This window comes from Sus scrofa, chromosome 1, assembly GCF_000003025.6.
Source record: "Sus scrofa isolate TJ Tabasco breed Duroc chromosome 1, Sscrofa11.1, whole genome shotgun sequence".
In the NCBI taxonomy this organism is placed as follows: Eukaryota; Metazoa; Chordata; class Mammalia; order Artiodactyla; family Suidae; genus Sus; species Sus scrofa.
This window is the reverse complement of record NC_010443.5, coordinates 71,593,335-71,614,183: the sequence shown is the minus strand read 5'-3', so window position 1 is coordinate 71,614,183 and position 20,849 is coordinate 71,593,335. Positions and strand designations below refer to the sequence as shown.

The following is a 20,849-nucleotide window of genomic DNA, read 5'->3' as shown; positions in this document are numbered from 1 at the left end:
TCACAGCAGTTGTGATGCTATAGTGAGACCATGAGACATCTGAAAAAAACAAAGCAAATAGAGAACCATGGGAGAGCGCCATTCCATGTTTCCAAGGAGAATGAACTGCATGGTCTGTAACTGTGGGACTTGTATGGTTCTCCTGGAGCCAGGGTAAAGCCCAGGTGCAGCCTCCTATGAACACAGATCAGAAGGCCCTGGGAGACAGAGTCTGCAGGGCTCCATCCTCAGAGGACCCCCAGTGGGAGGGGAGGGGGCGGGGCCAGCCATGACCCTCAGCATACCAGGGTCTCAGGGTGGGAATCCTGGTAAGGCCACTCCCTTCTGGGAAATATGTGCCCATTTTCTCTATCTCCACTCCCATTGCAGTGGTTGTTCCTGCCCCATTTAGAGACCAGCCTTTCCACTTGGCCTTGTCTCTCAACACTGGACCCCTGCCCCATGTTCCTAACTGTCTTCCCTGCTTCTACTTTTGTTCCCCTATGGTCTGTTGTCTACCAAACCAAGAGTAGCCCATTTCAAAGGTAGCTGTTTCCTCACCCAGTCTTAGCTTGCTTGCACTTGGAGTGAAGAGTCAGACTTCTTGGCTGAGCACCAGGCGTCATGTGACCTTGCTCCCGCCTGGGTCTCTCACTCCCAGCCTTGCTGACACTTTATCCCTTTTCACGGTGCCCTGCTGCTGCTGCTGCTGCTACTCCTGCTCCTGCTTCTCCTCCCTCTCCTGGTCCTCTGCTCTGGCCCTGCGCTGCCCTTCAGTCCTGGAATGCTCCTGTCTTTATGGAGCTGCTCCCTCTTGCCTCAGAAGAGCCTGCCCCGCCCACCACCTGCTAGAAGTAAGGACACTCCCTCCCATTGTTGCCCAGGATTTGTGGGGAATGATGGGTTTTAAATTCCCATTAGGGCTTGGTAATTTTGTAAAATGTAACTGGGGTGTCATAGCAGCATGAGGCTGCTCGTGGCACTCCCACAAACCCCTACTCACATGGCGGGTTCAGAGCAGTGCAGGCTGTGGATGTTCCTTTCAGTAGCAGCTTTGCTCCACAGTTTTTCTGGGAGTGTCCTTAAGGCTGACTACTCTGTGCTTTGTGTTTTGTGTCCCCTAGGAGAATGTTAGCTCCACCCTGGCAGGGGTCTGGTCTTGGATTTGTCACCACAATGCCTGAATCAGTGCTGGCGCAGTAGGTTCTTAGTAAATCCTTGTGGACGCGCCAGTACCCTGACAGGCCTGCCCAGCCCAGCCCACGCAGGAGGAAATCATGGGAGGCCCAGGCTGCCCCCATTTCTCCCTGGATGGGTCTGCTTTGTCTTCACATCCACTATCAGGCAAGGAGTCTGCTTCAGTCACTGTTACAGTGACTGGAGTAACATAATTCCGGCTTCAGCGCTGTTGCTAACTCACTGTATGACCTTGGCCAGGTGACTTCAATACCACATGCTTCCATTTCCATGTCTGTAAAGTAGACCTGGGCATTTCCTTCCTCCGTAAAGTCATGCTCAAAGTCATGCTCATGCACACACTTACTGTGATCTGCAGAACGCTCCCCTTCCCCTTTGCAGCTGTGCATTAATTTTGTAACTTAAAACGCAAGTTAATTTCCTTGCTGACACTTTTTAATGAGGTAGAGTAGGGTCAGCAAATTTTTCCTACAAAGGGCCATGTGAAATGTTTTCCATGTTGTGAACCGGGAAGGTCAGTGTTGGATTTTCCACCTGTGTGCCTAACTTAAAAATACAGAAACTATTCTAAGCTCAAGTGCCGTAGGAAAGCAGGCCAGGGTGAGATGTGCCAGCCCCTGGTGATAGGCAGTTGAAGTTGTATTTCTGTGGGACTCAATCAATTTTATTTTTTGTTTGAGTGAAATAAGAAATGTGATCCATGACAGTTTTATTTCTCTTGAATTGATCCTTTGCAAAAACTGTTGTTCCTCATTGTCTTCATACCTCACACTCCTCTCTCTTGTTTTTAAGCACATTGATAAACTTTGAGTCACAGCTTTCTCTCAGCACAGAACCGGGGTTCTCCAGAGTGGGCTTGGTGACCTGTATAGAAGAGCCCACTTAAACGCCATTTTGAGCTGGGATGGGCCCTTAAATCTGGATGGACCCTGATATTAACGCATTTTTGTCTGCCATTCCAAGTATATTAAGTTGTTAATTCCCTGAGGGTTTCCCCTATAAAAAAAGGTTTACTTTTGTATACACATCTGATTAAACTTTCAATTGAATTTAGAGCTGATACATTTATTCTTGTTTCATATAACCATACATAAATTACTATAAGGCCAAGATTTTATACTATTATACTATACTATTATAGTATCGTTATAGTAGTCTAAACTTTCTCACTGCTTAGTTTTAAATAGGTTATGCTTATATACAACTGGGCTGTTGTAAAAACTGCCCCTTCCCGCCTTGGCTGCCAGGACCTCCTGACTTCCTATAAACCATCTCTTGCTCTTCTTATAAACCATTTTTGTTAATATACTTAGTCACTGCCACCCACTTTCCAATTTTTTTAAAAATTGTTTTTAGTTTCAGAATTTAGCAGTGTTCTCTGAAATTGCCAAGAGTAGTAGGTCTTATTAGAAAGCTGCACATGGGAGTCTCTAACTTGATTTCTTTAACGCTGATGTATTTGGGATTACCAGCTGCTAAGAGTCCGGGAGCCTTGGCACAGGGTACATGTAGTTTCTCAACAGTGGGTGAGAAGAAATGTAGTGCGTTTGGTAAGAGCGTAGATTCTGGAGCCAGCTCTGCAACTTCCCAGCTGCATGTTGTGTTGGGCACCTTTTTAACCACTCTAAGGCTTCGTCTCCCCATCCATAAAGTTAGGCTAAAAAAAGAACCTTCTCCATAAGATTATGAGTTCTAAATGAATTAATACTTGCTTGGTGCATAGTTAGTGCCATGTAAGTATTAGGTAGTTATTGTTATTTATTGAGGGAAAGTATGCTTTTGTTGATAAATTTTTAAAAAACATTTTCCCCAGTTTTATTGAAATATAATTGATGTAGAGCCCTGTATAAATTTAAGGTGTATAGCAAAATTATTTGAGTTACATGTCATGAGATGATTACCAAGATAAATTTGGTCGGCAGTCATCATCTCATACAGATACCAAAAAAAAGAAAATATTTTTTCCTTTGTGATAAAAACGCTTAGGTTTTATTCTCTCATCAGATTTCCTGTATATCAAAGAGCAGTGTTAACTGTAGTTATCATGTTGTACATTAATACCTCTGGTTATAGCTAACTTTTATTTATTTATTTTTTATTATTATTATTTTCTTTTTGCTTTTTATGGCAGCACCCACCACAGCATATGGAGCTTCCCAGGCTAGGGATTGAATTGGAGCTACAGCTGCTGGCCTATACCACAGCCACAGCCACAGCCATGCAGGATCTGAGCCACGTCTGCAACCTACACCACAGTTCATGGCAACGCTGGATCCTTAACCCACTGAGCAAGGCCAGGGATCGAACCCGCAACTTCATGGTTCTTAGATTTGTTTCCGCTGTGCCACAACGGGAACTCCCTTATATTTATCTTATAGCTGGAAGCTTGTACTTCTTGACCACCTTCATTCAGTTCCCAGTTCCCCTTGTCCTTTGCCTCTGGTATCCACAAATCTGATTTTTCTATGAGTTTGGAGGTTTTATGTTTTAAGATTCTGTGAGTGAGTTCACACAGTATTTGGCTTTCTCTGTTTGACTCAAGGGATTGAGGTCCATCTGTGTTGTTGCGAATGGCAGAATTTCCTACTCTTTTATGACTGAGTAATACGTAACCGTGTATATATTGTCCACATTTTCTTTATGCATTCATCCAGCACTGGACACTGAGGTTGTTGCCATGTTGTAACTGTTGTAAATGATGCTGCTGTGAACATAGGGCTGCAGATATCACTTTGACATGGTGTTTTGTTTCCTTAGAATATAACACCAGAGTGAAATTGCTGGATCTCGCCGATAGATGTTAATGGATAATACTCTACGTGGAAAATGTTATATCTGACTTGCTTTGGTCATTTACATTTTCTCCTTAGGCTTTCGTGGAAGCCCAGAACAAGATCACTGTGCCATTTCTTGAGCAGTGTCCTATCAGAGGTTTATACAAAGAGAGGATGACTGAATTGTATGACTACCCCAAGTATAGTTGCCACTTCAAAAAAGGAAAAAGGTATGGGAAGTTGCTTTCATTTAATTTTCTTTTTACTTTTCTAATGCATTCTGAAATTTTGCAGTATAAATACCAGATAACTTATTAGTTAATAAACCTAATTCATTATAAAATCAATTCATTTCCATGCTTGAATATGAGAGTAATATTTTTTGGCCTGTTGTCGAAATTCTTAAAAGAAGGACTAAAAAATTTAGTGGAGATGTGTCCTGGGACAAAGTCGAGATTGTAGGAAATTATTGTCTTAGGTCTAGTAATGGTGAGATAACATGATTCAGAGACAGCAGTGGAGATTGTTTCCCTCTAAAATTAATTCTCTTTGGCTTATACTGCTTGAAAAAGTTTTATCATTTGTGTTTCTTCCATCCAAGAATGGAAATGAGCCAGGAAGTCATCCCGAACAGTTCACTCTGGTTCCTCTCCCTCTGACATCCCCTTAAATAAAGTCTCTTGTTCACTTTTTAAGTCTCCTTGCCATGAAGTTACTTTAGAATTTGTTAGACTCCCCCTGCATGGGGATCAGCAAAATATGATCTGCGTGCCACGCCCTGCTGACCCCTTATTTTGTAAATAAAGTTTAAATGGCACACAACCATACCCGTTTGGATGTGTGGGATTTCTGGGGCATATGGTAATTCTACTTTTAGGTTTTTGAGGAGCCTTCATATTGTTTTCCATAGTGGTTGTACCAGTTGACATGGTACCACATGTAAACTGCCTTTGTACCACAGCTGCGGAGTTGGGTAGCAGCATGAGAGACTGTATGGTGTACAAAATGATTCGTAGTCTTGTCCATTACAGAAAAGGTTTGTCCACCTCCTCCCCTAGCAGCCTAGCTCAGGAAGGGAACTGGCGCTTCATTTTAGCAAATCTGCTGTCTCCAGCATTGAAAAGAAAAAGTTACTGCTTTATTTGAAATCAGTTTTAATTTTAGCAAATAAAGCAGATTTGTTTAGCTAGTATGCAGAATTAGCTAGTAGATTATTTGAATACAGGGAGATGGTGGAGCCTTCCACTCTTGTCTGCATGTCCCTGGCAGGGCCTATTTGAGGTTGTACCTTTGTATATTGTTTTTCTTTGTTTATATGTGTTTGATTTTATTGCACAAATAGAAAACTCCACAGCTAAATACAGACCATTTCTGTCCCCCAGGTATTTCTATTTTTACAATACAGGTTTGCAGAACCAACGAGTATTATATGTACAGGATTCCTTAGAGGGGGAAGCCAGAGTGTTCCTCGACCCCAACATACTCTCTGATGACGGCACGGTGGCACTCCGAGGTGAGAGCTACATAGCCAGGCCAACGCGAATCCCAGCCCCCGACTTGCTCGCAGCTCTGATGTTGGCACAGTTGCCTGACCTCTGAAATAACCAGAGTGTGGACCAGATTGTAGAAGAGACACACTTTCAGTGTGAGGAAAGCTAATTTTTGCACAGTATATTTAGAACACATGAATAGCCACATGTTCTTCTGATGGCGTGAAGCAGAACTAGAGAATAATTCTCACTGGACCCAGATTAGCTTCTAGGGCTTCTGGGATTTTGAAGTATCATCATCATTTCCTATAGCATCCCTGAGGCCTCTCTGTGTTAGCAGAAAAAAATTCATCCTCTTCTATAAGCAATTTTTAAAAATAATTCGGTGAATTTTATTATATTTATAGTTGTGCAACCATCATCACAACCTAATTTTAGCAAATTTCCATCCCAAACCCCCGTTCCATTCTTCCCTACGCCCACCTGTCCACTTTAGTAACCATAAGTTTTTCAAAGTCTGTGATACTGTAAGTTCATCTATATCCTTTTTTTAGATTACATGTTACATCATATAATGTTTGTCTCTCACTGTCCAGCTTCACTTAGAATGACAATTTCTAGGTCCATCTATGTTGCTGAAAATGCTATTATTTCATCCTTTTTATGGCTGAATAATATTCCATCGTATATATGTACCACATCTTCTTTATCCATTCTGCTGTTAATGGACATTTAGGTTGTTTCCATATCTTGCTATTGTATATAGTGCTGCAAATGAGTCATGGTTTTCTCTGGATAAATGCCCAGGAGTGGGGTTGCTGGATCATATGCTAATTCTATTTTTAGTTTTGTAAGGAACCTCTATACTGTTTTCCATAGTGATTGTACCAATTTTTATTCCCACTAGCAGTGTAAGAGGGTTCCCTTTTCTCCACACCCTCTCCAGCATTTATTGTTTGTAGACTTTTTGATAATGGTCATTTTGGCTGGTGTAAAGTGGTATCTTACAGTTTCAATTTGCATTTCTCTAATAATTAGTGATGTTGAGCATCTTTTAATGTATTTGGGAGGGCATCTATTTGTATTATTTGGAGAAATGTGTGTTTAGATCTTTTGCCCATTTTTTGATGGAGTTGTTTTTTGATACAACTGCAGGAGGTGTTTATATATTTTGGAGATTAATCCTTGGCAGTCGCTTCATTTGCAAATATTTTTTCCCATTCTGTGGGTTGTCTTTTCATTTTGTTTAGGGTTTCCTTTGCTGTACAAATCCTTTTAAGTTTAATTAGGTCCCATTTGTTTATTTTGGTTTTTATCGTCATTACTCCAGGAGGTGGATCTGAGAAGATACTGCTGTCCTTTATGTCAGAGAGTGTTTCGCCTGTGTTATCCTCTAAGAGTTTTATAGTAGCTGGTCTTACATTTAGGTCTTTAATCCATTTTGAGTTTATTTTTGTGTATGGTGTTAGTGTTCTCATTTCAACCTTTTACATGTAGCTTTCCAGTTTTCTCAGCACCACTTATTGAAGAGACTGTCTTTCCTCCACTTCTATTCTTGCCTTCTTTGTCATAGTATTGGTTGACCATAGGTGTGTGGATTTATTTCTGGGCTCTCTCTCCAGTTTCACTGATCTGTATTTCTCTTTTTATGCCAGTATTATACTGTTTTGAATGACTATAACTTTGTAGTAGAGTCTGAAGTCAGTCTGATTCCTCCAGCTCCATTTTTCTTTCTCAGGATTGCTTTGGCCATTCAGGGTCTTTTTTGTTTCCATACAGATTTTAAAATATTTTGCTCTAGTTCTGTGAAAATGCCATTGGTAGTTTTATAGGGATTGCATTGAAACTGTGGATTGCTTTGGTAGCATAGTCATTTTGACAGTACTGATTCTTCTAATCCAAGAGCATGGCATATCTTTTCATTTGTTTGTATCATCTTTGACTTCTTTCTTCAGCATCTTATTAGTTTTCAGAGTACAGTTTTTTCTTTGTCGTTGATTGCCAGTTTTATAGTGGTGTTGTGGTCAGAAAAGATGTTAGATATGATTTTAGTTTTTAAAAATTTACTGATGCTTGATTTGTGCTCCAGAATGTGAACTCTCCTGGAGAATGTTCCCTATGTGCTTCAGAAGATTGTGTATTCTTCTGCTTTTGGATGGAGTATTCTAAAAATATCTATTAAGTCTATTTGGTCTAATACATCGTTTAAGGCCTGTGTTTCTTTGTTGATTTTCTGTCTGGATGATTAGTTGATTGCTGTAATTGGTATATTAAAGGCCCCCACTATTGTGTGATTGTCAGTTTTTCCTTTTAAGGCCTTATATATTGAGGTGATCCTATGTTGGGGGCATATATATTTACAGTTGTTATATCTTCTTCTTGTATTGATCCTTTGATCATTCTGTAATGTCTTTTGTCTCATGTAACATTATTTTAAGGTTTGTTTTGTCTGATAAGAGTATTGCTACTCCAGCTTTCTTGTGATTTCTGTTTGCATGGAATATCTTCTTACGTCCTCTCACTTTCAGTTTGTATGGGTTCCTGGAACTGAGGTGGGTCTCTTGAAGACAGCATATATATGGGTCTTGTTTTCGTATCCATTCGGCCAGTCTGTGTCTTTTGGTTGGAGCATTTAGTCCAGTTCCATTTAAGGTTTCCAATTGTGGCCTTTTCTTTTCCACTTGAGAAATTCCTTTAGTATTTGTTGTGAAATTGGTTTAGTGATGCTGAATTCTCTCAGCTTTTGCTTGTCTGTAAAGCCTTTGATTTCTCCTTCAAATCTGAACAAGAACCTTGCTGGGTAGAGTAATCTTGGTTGGAGGTTTGTTTCCTTTAATCACTTTTAAGTATATCGTGCCACTCCCTTCTGGCCTACAGAGTTTCAGCTGAAAAATAGCAGATAACCTTATCAGGGTTCTCTTGTATGTTGTTTATTGCTTTTCCCTAGCTGCTTTGAATATTTTCTCTTTGTCTTTAATTTTGGTCAGTTTGATTAAAATATGTCTCAGGGTGTGCCTCCTTGGGTTTATTTTATATAGTACTTGTTGCTCTTCCTGGATTTGACTGAGTGATTCTTTTCCCAGGTTAGGGAAATTTTCGGCTGTTATCTCTTAGCCGAAAATTTTCTCTGGCCCTTTCTTTCTGTCTTCTTCTGGCAACCCTGTAATTTGGATATTAGTGCATTTAAAGTTGTCCCAGAGTTTTCTTAGACTGTCTTCATTTTTTTTCTATTCTTTTTTCTTTATCCTGTTCTGTGTCAGTGATTTCTACCAGTCTGTCTTTTACCTTGCTTATTTCTTCTTCTGCCTCCTGTATTCTACTACTGGTTCCTTCTAGTGAATTTTTTATTTCAGATAATTGTGTTTTGCATTTCTGCTTGCTTAGTCGTTAAATCTTCTATTTCTTTGTTCAGTGTTTCTTGTAATTTATCAGTCTTTGCCTCAGTTTTTTTCCCAAGATCTTGGATCATCTTTACTGTCATTACGCTAAAGTCTTTTTCACTTTGCTAAACTCCAGATCACTTAGCTGTTTTTCTGGGTTTTTTGTTTTTGTTTTTTGTTGTTGTTTTTTTTATTGTTCCTTCATCTGGGTCATATTTCTCTGCGTTTTCATTTTGTATAGATTTTTCTGTGGTGTCATTTTTACAGGCTGCAAAATGACTTCTGATGTTTTCCTCCTTGTTAGTGAAGTTGGTATAGGGGCTTGTTTTAGGCTTCCTGATGGGAGGGACTGGTGCCTGCCCACTGGTAGATGGAGCTAATTCTTAACCCTCTGATGGGTGGGGCTTTGTCTCTGGGTATGGTTAGAAGTTTGGGTGGCGAGAAGGACTTTAGGCAGCCTGTTTGCTAGTGGGTAGGGCTGTGTTCCCACCAGGTTTGTTTTTTAGCCTGGGGCTTCTCAGCTTTGATGGATGGAGCCAGATTTTTCCAAAATGGCCACCTCCAGGGGAGTTCACACCAGTGATTATTCCCAAGACTTCTGCCTCCAATGTCCTTCCCCCAGAGCAAGTCACAGCCACTCCCTGTTTTCCCAGGAAATTCTCCAAGACCCACAGATGGTCTGACCCACATTCTTATGAAGTCTCTGCTTTGCTCTGGGACCCAATGCACATGAAACCCGTGTGCACCCCTCAAGAGTGGAGTCTCCATTTGCCCTGGTCCTATGGAGCTCCTGTGCATAAGCCCAGTTGGCCTTCAATGCCAAATGCTCCATATGCCTCCTAATGCCATACCCCCAGGCATGGGAACCTGTTGTGGTGCCCCAAACTCTCACTCCTGTGGGATAGCCTCTGTGATAACAGTTATTTTCCAGTCTGTGGGTAGCCCACCTGGTGGGTATGGGATTGCTTATATCACAGAAGTGCCCCTCCTACCGTCTCAGCGTGGCTTATTCTTTATCTTTGTGTGTAGCATATCTTTTTTTGTAGTTTCCAGTCTGTTTTGTTGTTGATCATTGAGCAGTTGGTTGTAATTTTGGTGTTTTCATGAGAGAAGTTGAGCTTAAGTCCTTCTACTCAGCCATCTTAATCCCTTCGCTGCATAGTAAGTCTCTATAAACAATTTGAGCTGTACAAAGAATTTTTTTAAGTATAAATATAAATCAGGAAAGAATATTTATGAGATCAACTTCCTTGAAGGTAAAAAGTGATGAGTTTTTAAAATGTAGTTTATTGTTAGTATGTTAGAATAAGAAGTTTATAAAACACAGTCTTATAGAAGTTAGGCACCTTGGCACTCTGTCCCCTGAGGGTGCAAATTTAAAAACTCAAATAAGTTTTGCTGTATGCATAAGTATGTATGCAGTTCCTCTTTGTCTCCTAAATAACTCCCCCCAAGATAACCCCCTCCATGGACTATAAGATTACACCAGGTTTGTGCCATGTGTAGTACTTCTAGGGTAAGGAGGTTGGCTGTACTTTGGTTCTGTGGTTGAAAAATCATACACACTGAGAATCATCTCTGGCTAGCATTTTAGTTGTTTTTAGTGAAGTTGGCTCAACGTTTCCTCTGTAGCATCCTCTCTCTTTTAGAAACAAACACAGGTGTTAGTTCAGCCCTACAGCATTGAGTAATTGGAGCACTAAAGTCCTGTAATCTGTAATCGATGTGGAAATTAAAGAGCTCTATTCTAGCAGATTTGTGTAGAGTTCCTTTCATAAGGGCATTCAGTCATTTAGTGGGTTCCATCTCCTCTCCCGTAGTAGGCTGTGTATGTAAATAATAGTCCTTAATCTAATTAATATTGAGAGTAATCAGTATTGAAAATAACATGCCAGCCAGCTTATTGGAATATTCTTCCATGAATTTGATCTTGGAGTTATAAAATGAATTTAGTACACTGATTCTATGCAGTAATATACCCTCTATACAAAATCATTTCATTTTACCAAAATCTAACTTGCAGCTCATCCAGAAGGATTTCCTTTTTTATGTAATGCTTGTCATATACAGGCCCTGATGGATGACAAGGTAAATTAGACATGGAGCTTGTTCTCAGTCTTTGAGTTTTGAAATGATATGATAGAGAAGTTACAGCACAGGTAGACATTCAGGTTCTTTTGATAGTATATATGATTTTTTTAAACAGATATTTCAAATCAAAAGTACTTTAAGTTTTTCTTAAAAATTTAAAATTATATATAATTTCTGTGGAGAAAAAAGTGAATAGCCCTCATCACTTTCTTGACTCTTTTCTGCATTTATATACTTATGAGCCTAGATACTTTATAGGAATTATAAGTGATTAATAAGTAGGTTTTGTGAAATTTTAAACTTATTTTCTATTAATAAAACTTCTGTGTAAACTAGTAGGAAACCTCTGGATACAGTTGGGTTTCTTAGGAAATTTTTCAACCTCCAGTGAAGTTTAGCAGACACTGTAAGAGGGAATCTCTGATATCAGCGTCTGGTACCAAATACTATACATTCTTTATAATAATAAAAGCCAATGTAAACATAAATATCAGGAAACATTCCACAGCAGTTAGAACATTCTGTCTGTGATAGCACTAAGGAATTGGATGCCATGTGGTAGGGAATCCGTCAGCGCTATTGCCTTTCTTTCTCTTCCATGGTCACTTTTGGAATATACACTGTAGGAGCCTGCACTGCAAATGCTCAGGCTTGTGGTGGTCGGATGGGTTGGACATTAATCCCTGAGTGCCAGCAGTGCTCAAGAAAATGAGGTTGTAAAGAGTGATTTCAAATAGTTTGGAATCCATTCCAGAAATTACGTCATGGCTCCAGTTTAGTCTTGTTACAGTCAGTCAGTACTCTGAAAGCAGTTGCCCTTCTCCTTTTCCCCTGCCTTCTCATTTGAGAATAAATGAAATATGATGACGTCTCAGATGAGCTCTGCTCTTAAACAAACTGCTTATTGAGTTAGAGAAATTTTAAAATGGAAGCATCTTAGTGCCATATAATCCAGTACTTCATTTTACAGATGAAGAAACTAAGACCTGGAGAGGTTAGGAAATTTTGTCCAACTTAGGTACTAGGACTAATTACTGGCAGACCTGGGTGAGCCCCTGGAGTTCCCACTACCAGTTGCCTTGCTCTCTTACCACACTCTGCCTCCATGTGCAACAGAAGCTTGTATTTCTCTGTAGCTCGGACCTTGCTGGTACAAGCTGTCTTCCTCTTCCTTATGCTTCTCTATGTTTCCATGTGGTGTACAGAATTTTCATGTGGTCCTGGTTGGTCTGTATGGGTGGGTTTTACCATCCCTTTGTTAGAGATTTGGAGCTGGAATGCAGCTTTGTCAGACAGCACAGTGGGAGGTGGGCAACCCTGGGAGGTGTGTCCCCATGTTCACCGTGATAATTTCTCATGTGTCCCCTAGGCTATGCATTCAGTGAAGATGGTGAATATTTTGCATATGGTCTGAGTGCCAGCGGCTCAGACTGGGTGACGATCAAGTTCATGAAAGTCGATGGTGCCAAAGAGCTTCCGGATGTGCTTGAAAGAGTCAAGTTCAGCTGTATGGCCTGGACCCATGATGGGAAGGGAATGTTCTACAATGCATACCCCCAACAGGATGGGAAAAGTGATGGTAAGTTGAGACTTCAGATGAAGCACCTTTTTGGTGAAATGTGACTTCACATTACTTGGAGAGAAACTTAGACCTACCTAGAGGTTGCTTGGTCTAGAACTATGTTTCCTCAAAGCACATTATATCAGTTAGTAACAGGTCCCCCTAAAACATGGTGGTTCAGAATAATGACCATTTATTTTTGCTCGTGAGTCTGCACATTGGCCAGGCAGTTCTTCTGGGCATAGCTGACTTCTGTCTGGTGCTTCTGATTAGCTGCCAGTCAGTTGACTGATTCTAGTGTGACTTTTTCACATGTCTAGGGCCTCAGTTCTGATCGATGTGGTCTCCTACCCTCTGGCAGGCCAGCCCAGGCTTGACTGAATGGCAGCTCTGCAGGATTCCAAGAAGACCAAAAGGCACAACTTCTTTGATGCCTGGGCTTGCTCCTGAAACATCATTTCACTGCATTCTCTTGGCCAAAGCAAGTCATAGGACCAATTGCTAGTCAAGGGCAGGGGAGACACACTGGGAACTGTGAAAAATTGGGGCTGTTTTTATTGCAGTCCATTCTTGATAGATGTGTTCTCTCTACCAGGGGGTCATGGAGAAGATGGGTTTTTGTGGGTTTTTTTTTTTTTTAACAAAACCAACTTTTTTTTTCTTTTTTTTATTTGTAAGGCAACACCTGCGGCATATGGAAGTTCAAATCAGAGCTGCAGCTGTGGGTCTGCACCACAGCCATAGCAACACCAGATCCGAGCTGCATCTGCAGCTTACAATGCAGCTCACAGCAACACTGGATCCTTGACCTACTGAGCGAGGCCAGGGACTGGACCCGCATTGTCATGGATATTTGTTGGGTTCATTACTGCCGAGCCACAATGGGAACTCCAGAACCAACTCATTTAATAATGTTGAGTGATGATGAAGTTTTCTGACTGCAGTAATCACATCTCTTCCTCTGCTCAGAAGTTACAGGTCACCTCTCCGTCACATTTTTTTAATTTTTTTTGCTTTTTAGGGCTGAACTCACAGCATATGGAGATTCCCAGGCTAGGTGTCAAATCGGAGCTGTAGCCGCCGGGCTACACCACAGCCACAGCAATGCAGGATCCAAGCCGCATCTGTGACCTACACCACAACTCACAGCAACGCCGGATTCCTAACCCATTGAGCGAGACCAGGGATCAAATCCTCAACCTTGTGGTTCCTAGTCAGGTTCGTTAATCACTGATCCACGACGGGAACTCCGGTCACATTTATTTTAATATTTTCATCTGTGATGACTTTCAGGACATGCCTTTGTTCTCTGCATTTGCGTGGCAATCCTATTGTATGCAGGTGGTCTTTCTTTCTTGCCCCCTTCACCTCTCACCTTCCCAGGCAGGAAGCTTGTATTTCTCTGTAGCTCGGACCTTGCTGGTACAAGCTGTCTTCCTCTTCCTTATGCTTCTCTATGTTTCCATGTGGTGTACAGAATTTTCATGTTGTCCTGGTTGGTCTATATGGGTGGGTTTTACCATCCCTTTGTTAGAGATTTGGAGCTGGAATGCATAGTCTCATTTGCTTGTTGCAGGGCCTGAAGTTGGCAGGAAGTACAGCTCATCCAATGTTCTCTCCTGCACATGCTGTCCCCTTACCATGAATTGCTGTATATTTGTCATCTTTAGATATGCTTGCTTTCTTTTCTCTTTTCCCCTTCAGTTGAATTGGGAATAAGAGTATAATACTTTGCATTTCTTTTAGCTACATTTAGCTTTTGCTGCCTCTGATTAGATTACTCAATACCTTTTTTTTTAGTTACCAGTGAGTTACAAGAGAAGCTCAGGAAGTAGGCTTTGATTCAAAGATGTTAGCTAAAGAAAGACCTCTGTGCTCTGTACACAGAATTAGCTGCCTGTGTTTAGAGTGCTTCTAAGTTAGATGTGGGCTGTTGCCAAGTTCCAGGAGACCAAAGAAGTATGGAAGTGGCCATTTCTTGTTAGAGAACAATGTTATTGAGTTAACTTGTGAAAAAACATGACAGTTATTATTTAGCCTCAAGTTGCATTGGCAGAAATAGTAATTATTAGTAATTGTGGCTGATTTAAGAAAGCCAACATCTTCTCCCAGCTGTAATTTTGCTGTCCTCTTACCCAGAAAACCTCTGCAGCCAGGTGCTTCTTACCAGTGTTCCTGGAAAACCATGGGAAACCACCAAGTACCGTAAAGCTTTTTTTTTTTTTTTTTTAATGTAATGGCATTATTTCCTTTTTTCTTCATTGTTCTGAAGGCTTGGTACATTTTCATAACAGCCTCCAAAATCAGCAAATATGTGTCATTACTTCCAGAGTGATACCCAACTGATAATTCACTCTTTCTTTAGACTTAATCTTTTAAAGCAGTTTTAGGTTCACAGAAAAATTGAGCAGAAGGTCCCAAAATTTCTCACGAACCTCTGCCCCTCACACCTGCATAGCCTCTGTCATTATCAACATCCCTACAAGAGGGTACCATAGATGAGCCTACACGGACATATTGTGATCGCCCCAGGTCCGTGGTTTACATTCGAGTTCTCTCTTGGTAGTGTGCACTCCCTGGGTTTGGGCAAATGTATAATGATATGTATCCACTATTATAGTGTCATTCAGAGTATTTTCACTGCCTTAGTAAGCCTCTGTGTTCCACCTATACATCCTTTCCTCCCCTGCCAGCCCCTGGCAACTACTGATCTTTTCACTGTCTCTGTAGCTTTGCCTTTTCCAGAATGTCATAGAGTTGGAATTATACAGTGGGTAGCCTTTCAGATTGCCTTCTTTCACTTTGTAATATGCATTTAAGTTTTCTCCATGTCCTTTTATGGCTTGGGTAACTCATTTCCTTTGAGCAGTGAATAATATTGCATTGTCTGGAAGTACTGTAGTTGTTTATCCACTCACCTCTGAAGGACATCTTGGTTGCTTCCAAGTTTTGGCAGTTAGGCATAAAGCTGCTGTTAACATCCAGGGAAGAGTTTGTGTGGATATACACTTCCACCTCATTTGGGTATATACCAAGGAGCACAGTTGCTGTATCGTGTCATAAGCGTATGTTTAGTTTTGTACAAAACTGCCAAGCTATCTTGTTGTACCATTTGCATTTCACCAACAGTCAATGAGAATTCCTGTTGTTCCACATCTTGTCAGTATTTGGTGTTGCGAGTGTTCTGGATTTTGGCCATTCTAATAGGTGGGTAATGGTATGTCACTGTTTTAGTTTGCAGTTAGTTCCTTGATAACATACGCTGTGGAACATCTTTTCATGTGCTTGTTTGCCATCCTGTCTTTGGTGAGGTGTCTCTTAAGGGCTTTGGCTCATTTTTTAATTGGCTTCTGTGTTTTCTTATGGTTGAGTTTTAAGAATTCTTTGTATATTTTGGACAACAATCCTTATCAGACATTTCCTCAGCAAATATTTTCTCCTATTCTGTAGTTCAAACTTTTCATTCTCTTGATAGTGTCTTTTGTGGAACAGAAGGTTTTCCTTTTGTTTTTGTTTTGTTTGGGTTGTTTTTTTTTTTTGTTTGTTTTTTTTTTTTTTTTTTTGGCCTCCCATGGCATATGGAGTTGCCAGGCTAGGGATCAGATCTGAGCCATAGTTGCCACCTACCGCTGCAGCTTTGGCAACGCCAGATCCTTTAACCCACTGTGCTGTGTGGAGGATCAAACCTGCGCCATGGACTATAGAGACACTGCTGATTCCATTGCACCACAGTGGAAACTCCATGGTAAAATAAGGGAACAGAAGATTTTAATTTTAATGAGGTCCAGCTTATCAGTTCTTTGTTTCATGGATCATGCCTTTAGTTTGTATCTAATAAGTCATTACCAAACCCAAGGTCATCTAGAGTTTCTCTTATGTTATTGTCTAGGAGTTTTATGATTGCATTTACATTTTTAGGTCTGTGATGTATTTGGGGTTAATTTTTGTGAAGGGTGTAAGGTCTATGTCTAGATTCATTTTTTTTTTGCATCGGGCTATCCTGTTGTTCTAGCACCTTTTGTTGAAAAGACTATCTTTTGTCCATTGTATTGACTTTTTATGTATGTCTGTATCTGGGCTATCAGTTCCTTTGATCTGTTTGTTTATTCTTTTGTCAATACCACAGTGTCTTAATTACTTACAGTGAATTTTGAAATCAGGTAGTGTCAGTTCTCCAGCTTTGTCCTCTTTCTTTAACATTGTGCTGGCTCTTCTGGTTTCTTTCTTTTTTTTTTTTTTTTTTTGTCTCTCCACATAAACTTTAGCATCACTTAACCCATATCTACAAAATAGCTTGCTGGGATTTTGAATGAGATTGCATCACATCTGTAGATCAAGTTGAGAAGAACTGACATCTTGACAATATTGAATATTTCTGTCCATAAACATTGGAACATCTCTCCATTTATTTAACCCTTTGATTTCTTTCATCAGTTTTGTAGTGTTCCTCTTTTACATATTTTATTTGATTTATACCTGCATATTCCAATTTGGGGGCTGTTCATGTAAATCATACTGTTTTTAATTTCAAATTCCACTTGTTCATTGCTGGTATATAGGAAAGTGATTAACTTTTGTGTATTAACTTTGTAACCTGCAATGAGATACTTAACTTTTTCAGTGTTCCTAGCATTGTAAGGAATGGGAGGAATAGATTTTTTTAAAGTTGCCAGCTGCATTTCAGTATACATTTTTAACTCCTTCAGGCACAGAAACATCCACCAATCTCCACCAAAAGCTCTACTACCATGTCTTGGGAACCGATCAGTCAGAAGATATTTTGTGTGCTGAGTTTCCTGATGAGCCTAAGTGGATGGGTGGAGCTGAGGTATTGTACTACTGAGAAATTTTACCCACAAAGACCATTTCCCATGGATTCTTTATATAAATAGTCTCATTATGTGATGCTCTTTATGGATAGTAGAAGCCCTTGGAGTGAATGTTCTTTTGTTTAAAATGGTAGTGTTCAAATGGACTCTTAAGTAATGAAGGTGATAAACCTTTTAACTGCAATCCCAGTATAAAAATCTTAATCCTAAAAGTAATACATGCTTATGGTCAAAAATAAAACTGCAAAATAACGTAAAGTAAAACATGAACATTCAGAATTGGAATCCTAATACTCAGAGATGAAGAGTTTCCTTCCAAAAATTTTCCTTGTATACACGAGAGAATGTCAGGGGGAAAGAAAGCATGTTTTCTTCTTTTTATATAACTGATTTTCATGCCTCTTGTTTACTTATTTTTGCATTGAAATGTGTTATCTTTTGGATAATTTCCCACCTCATAGATGGTTCACACATTTCTTGGGGTCTTGATAATTACCACCCTCTTTTGAAGTGATGTGTCTTTTAGTTACTGCCCCAGATTTTATTCTGTACCTTAAGAATCAGCTGTAAAAAAAAAACTTAGAGGTGCTTGGAGTAAGAATTGGATTCCTCTTAGCTCATATTGTTTTTTTTTAAGAGAGGAGAGCATTCTGGATGATTTCAGACAGAAATGGACTTATCATCTCATTTCTGTGGGAAGGAGGAATCCACTAGAAACTTTGTTAGTCCGTCAAACCTCTTATCTCAACTCTGAGAAACAATCAGAACTTTGGTAAAAATGGGGGCATTTTAGATTTGAACTTCTACTCATGGGTCCTATTCATTGGCGCATAAACTATGAGTCCACAGTATTTTAGTCTATGTGTATTAATATACATTACTCTAAATTGTCCTTTTATTTATTTTGTTTCTCTAGAACCATGGTTGGCAAACTACTGCCCTAAGCTGAAATCTGGCCTGCTGCCAGCTTTTATAAATAAAGTTTTATTGGAACACAGCCACATCCATTCATTTACCTTTTATCTGTGGCTGCTTTCAAGCTGTAATAGCAGAGTTGACTAGTTGCCACAGAAGACCGCATGGCCCAGAAAGCTGAAAATACTTACTTTCTGGCCCTTAATAGAAAAAATCTGCCAGAACTTCAATGCCGTCTGTTAAAAGTGAATTAACAGGGCTTATATATTGTTGTCTGAAACTGTGCCCCTTTTTTCATGCTTCTTCTTCAACACCTAACTCTCCACCCTATAAGGTTTTCTTGTGTGGTTACTGTTGTCATTTTTCTCATGTATTTTTTTTAATGTTTTTTTGTCTCTGTCAATTGTGCTAAGTTTTCTTCTTTCCAACTTCTCATATCTAAGGCTTCTGTGTACTACAGATAATAGGTATTTATTTATTTATAAAATCATATGCATTTTACCTTCATTTGAGTGAAACTCTTAGGGAGGTAAATATGTTACCCCCCAAAAATTTGTAATGTTGCACCATGTGTTTCTTTTCACTCTTTGGAGAGAAAGAAGTTGATGAGGAAAAAATTACATCAGACTTGTTTTAATTAAAGTAAGATTATTTGGTTGATACAATGAAATACAACTGAAAATAAGTGCCAGAATACTGATGTAATACTGATGTATTAGCACGTTGGTCTAAAAGAAAACAAGCTTCTCAGTAGAAGACATATGTGACTAGTTGCTCACATCTCTTTATTAGCATTTGGTTGAAGCAGCTAGGTTTTAAGATCATCATAAAATATACGTAACATAAAATTTATCAGTTTATCAGTGTAGCATTCAGCGGCACTAAGTTCATTCACATTATTGAGCAACCATCACCCCCATCCACCTCCAGAACTTTTTTCATCTTGCGAAACTGAGACTCTGTGCCCATTAAGCAATACTCTCCAGCCCCTCTTCCACCCAGTGTGCAGTGACCACAGTCTACTTTCTGTTTTTGTGTATTTGTTCCAGGTACCTTGTGTAAGCATCATTACATGGTACTTGTCTTTGTGTGACTCTTTGACTTAGCATGACTTCCTCAAGGTTTTTCTATGTTTTAGAAGGTGTCAGAATTTTCTTCCCTTTTTTTTTTTTTTTAACTTTTTAGGGCTGTGCCTATGGAAGTTTCCAGGCTAGAGTTTGAATCAGAGCTGCAGCTGCAGGCCTACGCCACAGGCACAGCAACACCAGATCCGAGCTGTGTCTTCGACCTATGCCACAGTTCGTGACAACACTGTATCCTTAACCCCTGAGCAAGGCCAGGGGTTGAACATACATCCTCATGGATACTAGTCATGTTCTTAACCTGCTGAGCCACGAAAGGAACTCCTAGAATTTCCTTCCTTTTAAAAATTAAATAACATTCCCTTATGTATATATACCACATTTTCTTTATTCATTCATCTGTCAGTGGACACCTGGGGTGTTTCAACAGCATAATTGTGAATAATGCTGCTGTGAACAGCCAGTTTTTTCAAATAAAGAGGAATCATATGATATATGTGTTTAACATATGTATATTCACTTCTGCTACCTGGGCAACTGAAAAGAAAAGCAGATTAAAATAGTTTGGGGGATACTTCTACCATTCGCTCAATAAATGTTCACTGTATGTAACTTATCTAATATAATCTTTACTATAACTTTGAGAAGGCAGTGAACATTCCATTGCATAGACAAAATACCTGCGAGGCTGATTAACTCGGAAGTCCATGGCTGGAACTACCTGCTGGGTTTGTTAGACCCCACAGCCTGTATCTTCTTAACAACCCTGCCCTCTGCCTCCTTGGTCAAAAGGTAAGAGGTCATCTGAAAACAGCAGGAATGACCATTTAAAGAATGATAGTAGGGAGTTCCTGTTGTGACTCAGCAGGTTATGGACCTGACTGGCATCCATGAGGACATGGCTTTGATCCTGGCCTGGCTCAGTGGGTTATGCATCTGGCATTGCCATGAGCTATGACGGAGGTCACAGACACGCTTGGATCCCGCATTGCTGTGGCTCTGGTGTAGGCCGGCAGCTGCAGCTCCCATTTAGCTGCTAGCCTGGAAACTTCCATATGCTGCAGGTGCGCCCCTAAAAAGACAAAAAAAAAAAAAAAAGAATGACAGTAAATGAAGAGATGCATCTGTATTGAACAGAAACAATGAAATTGTTGGGAAAAAAAAGAAAAGAAAAGAAAAACTAAAGGAACCTATACAGTCTGTCCTAAGGAACTATGTACTGGCTTAGGGCCCTGATGAACAGGCTGTGCAGAGGACACCTCTAAGAAAGCTCATGGGCGTAGGAAACTCAAATTGGGTATAGGTTTCATTCCGCTCTATTCCACCTGCTTGGGGCGGGGGGTCTTGCTAGAGAGATGTCGTCCCTCCAGTGGCCAGGGTTAGTTGGGCAGGTCCTACTGACCAGGGCAGTGTCCCCTGCCTTCCCTCCCCAACTCTGTCTGATCCTCCTGAGCCAAGAAGACCTTCTCACTACCTGGCAGAGCATCCTTGGTCATTTCATCATGGGTGCTTTCGTTCTGCAGGTGGGAAGCCTTCCGAGCCGCAGGTCTG

General features: G+C 40.2%; 1 protein-coding gene across 2 annotated transcripts in view; it reads left to right on the top strand.

Annotated features, from left to right (window-relative positions):
- Nucleotides 1–20,849, top strand: part of PREP (prolyl endopeptidase) — a 531,010-nt gene that overhangs the window by 413,125 nt on the left and 97,036 nt on the right. For both annotated transcript variants that reach the window (XM_021083601.1, NM_001004050.1), the window contains 4 exon segments: nt 4,047–4,180; nt 5,333–5,463; nt 12,281–12,490; nt 17,179–17,300. In XM_021083601.1, the coding sequence (XP_020939260.1) occupies nt 4,047–4,180; nt 5,333–5,463; nt 12,281–12,490; nt 17,179–17,300 (597 nt within the window).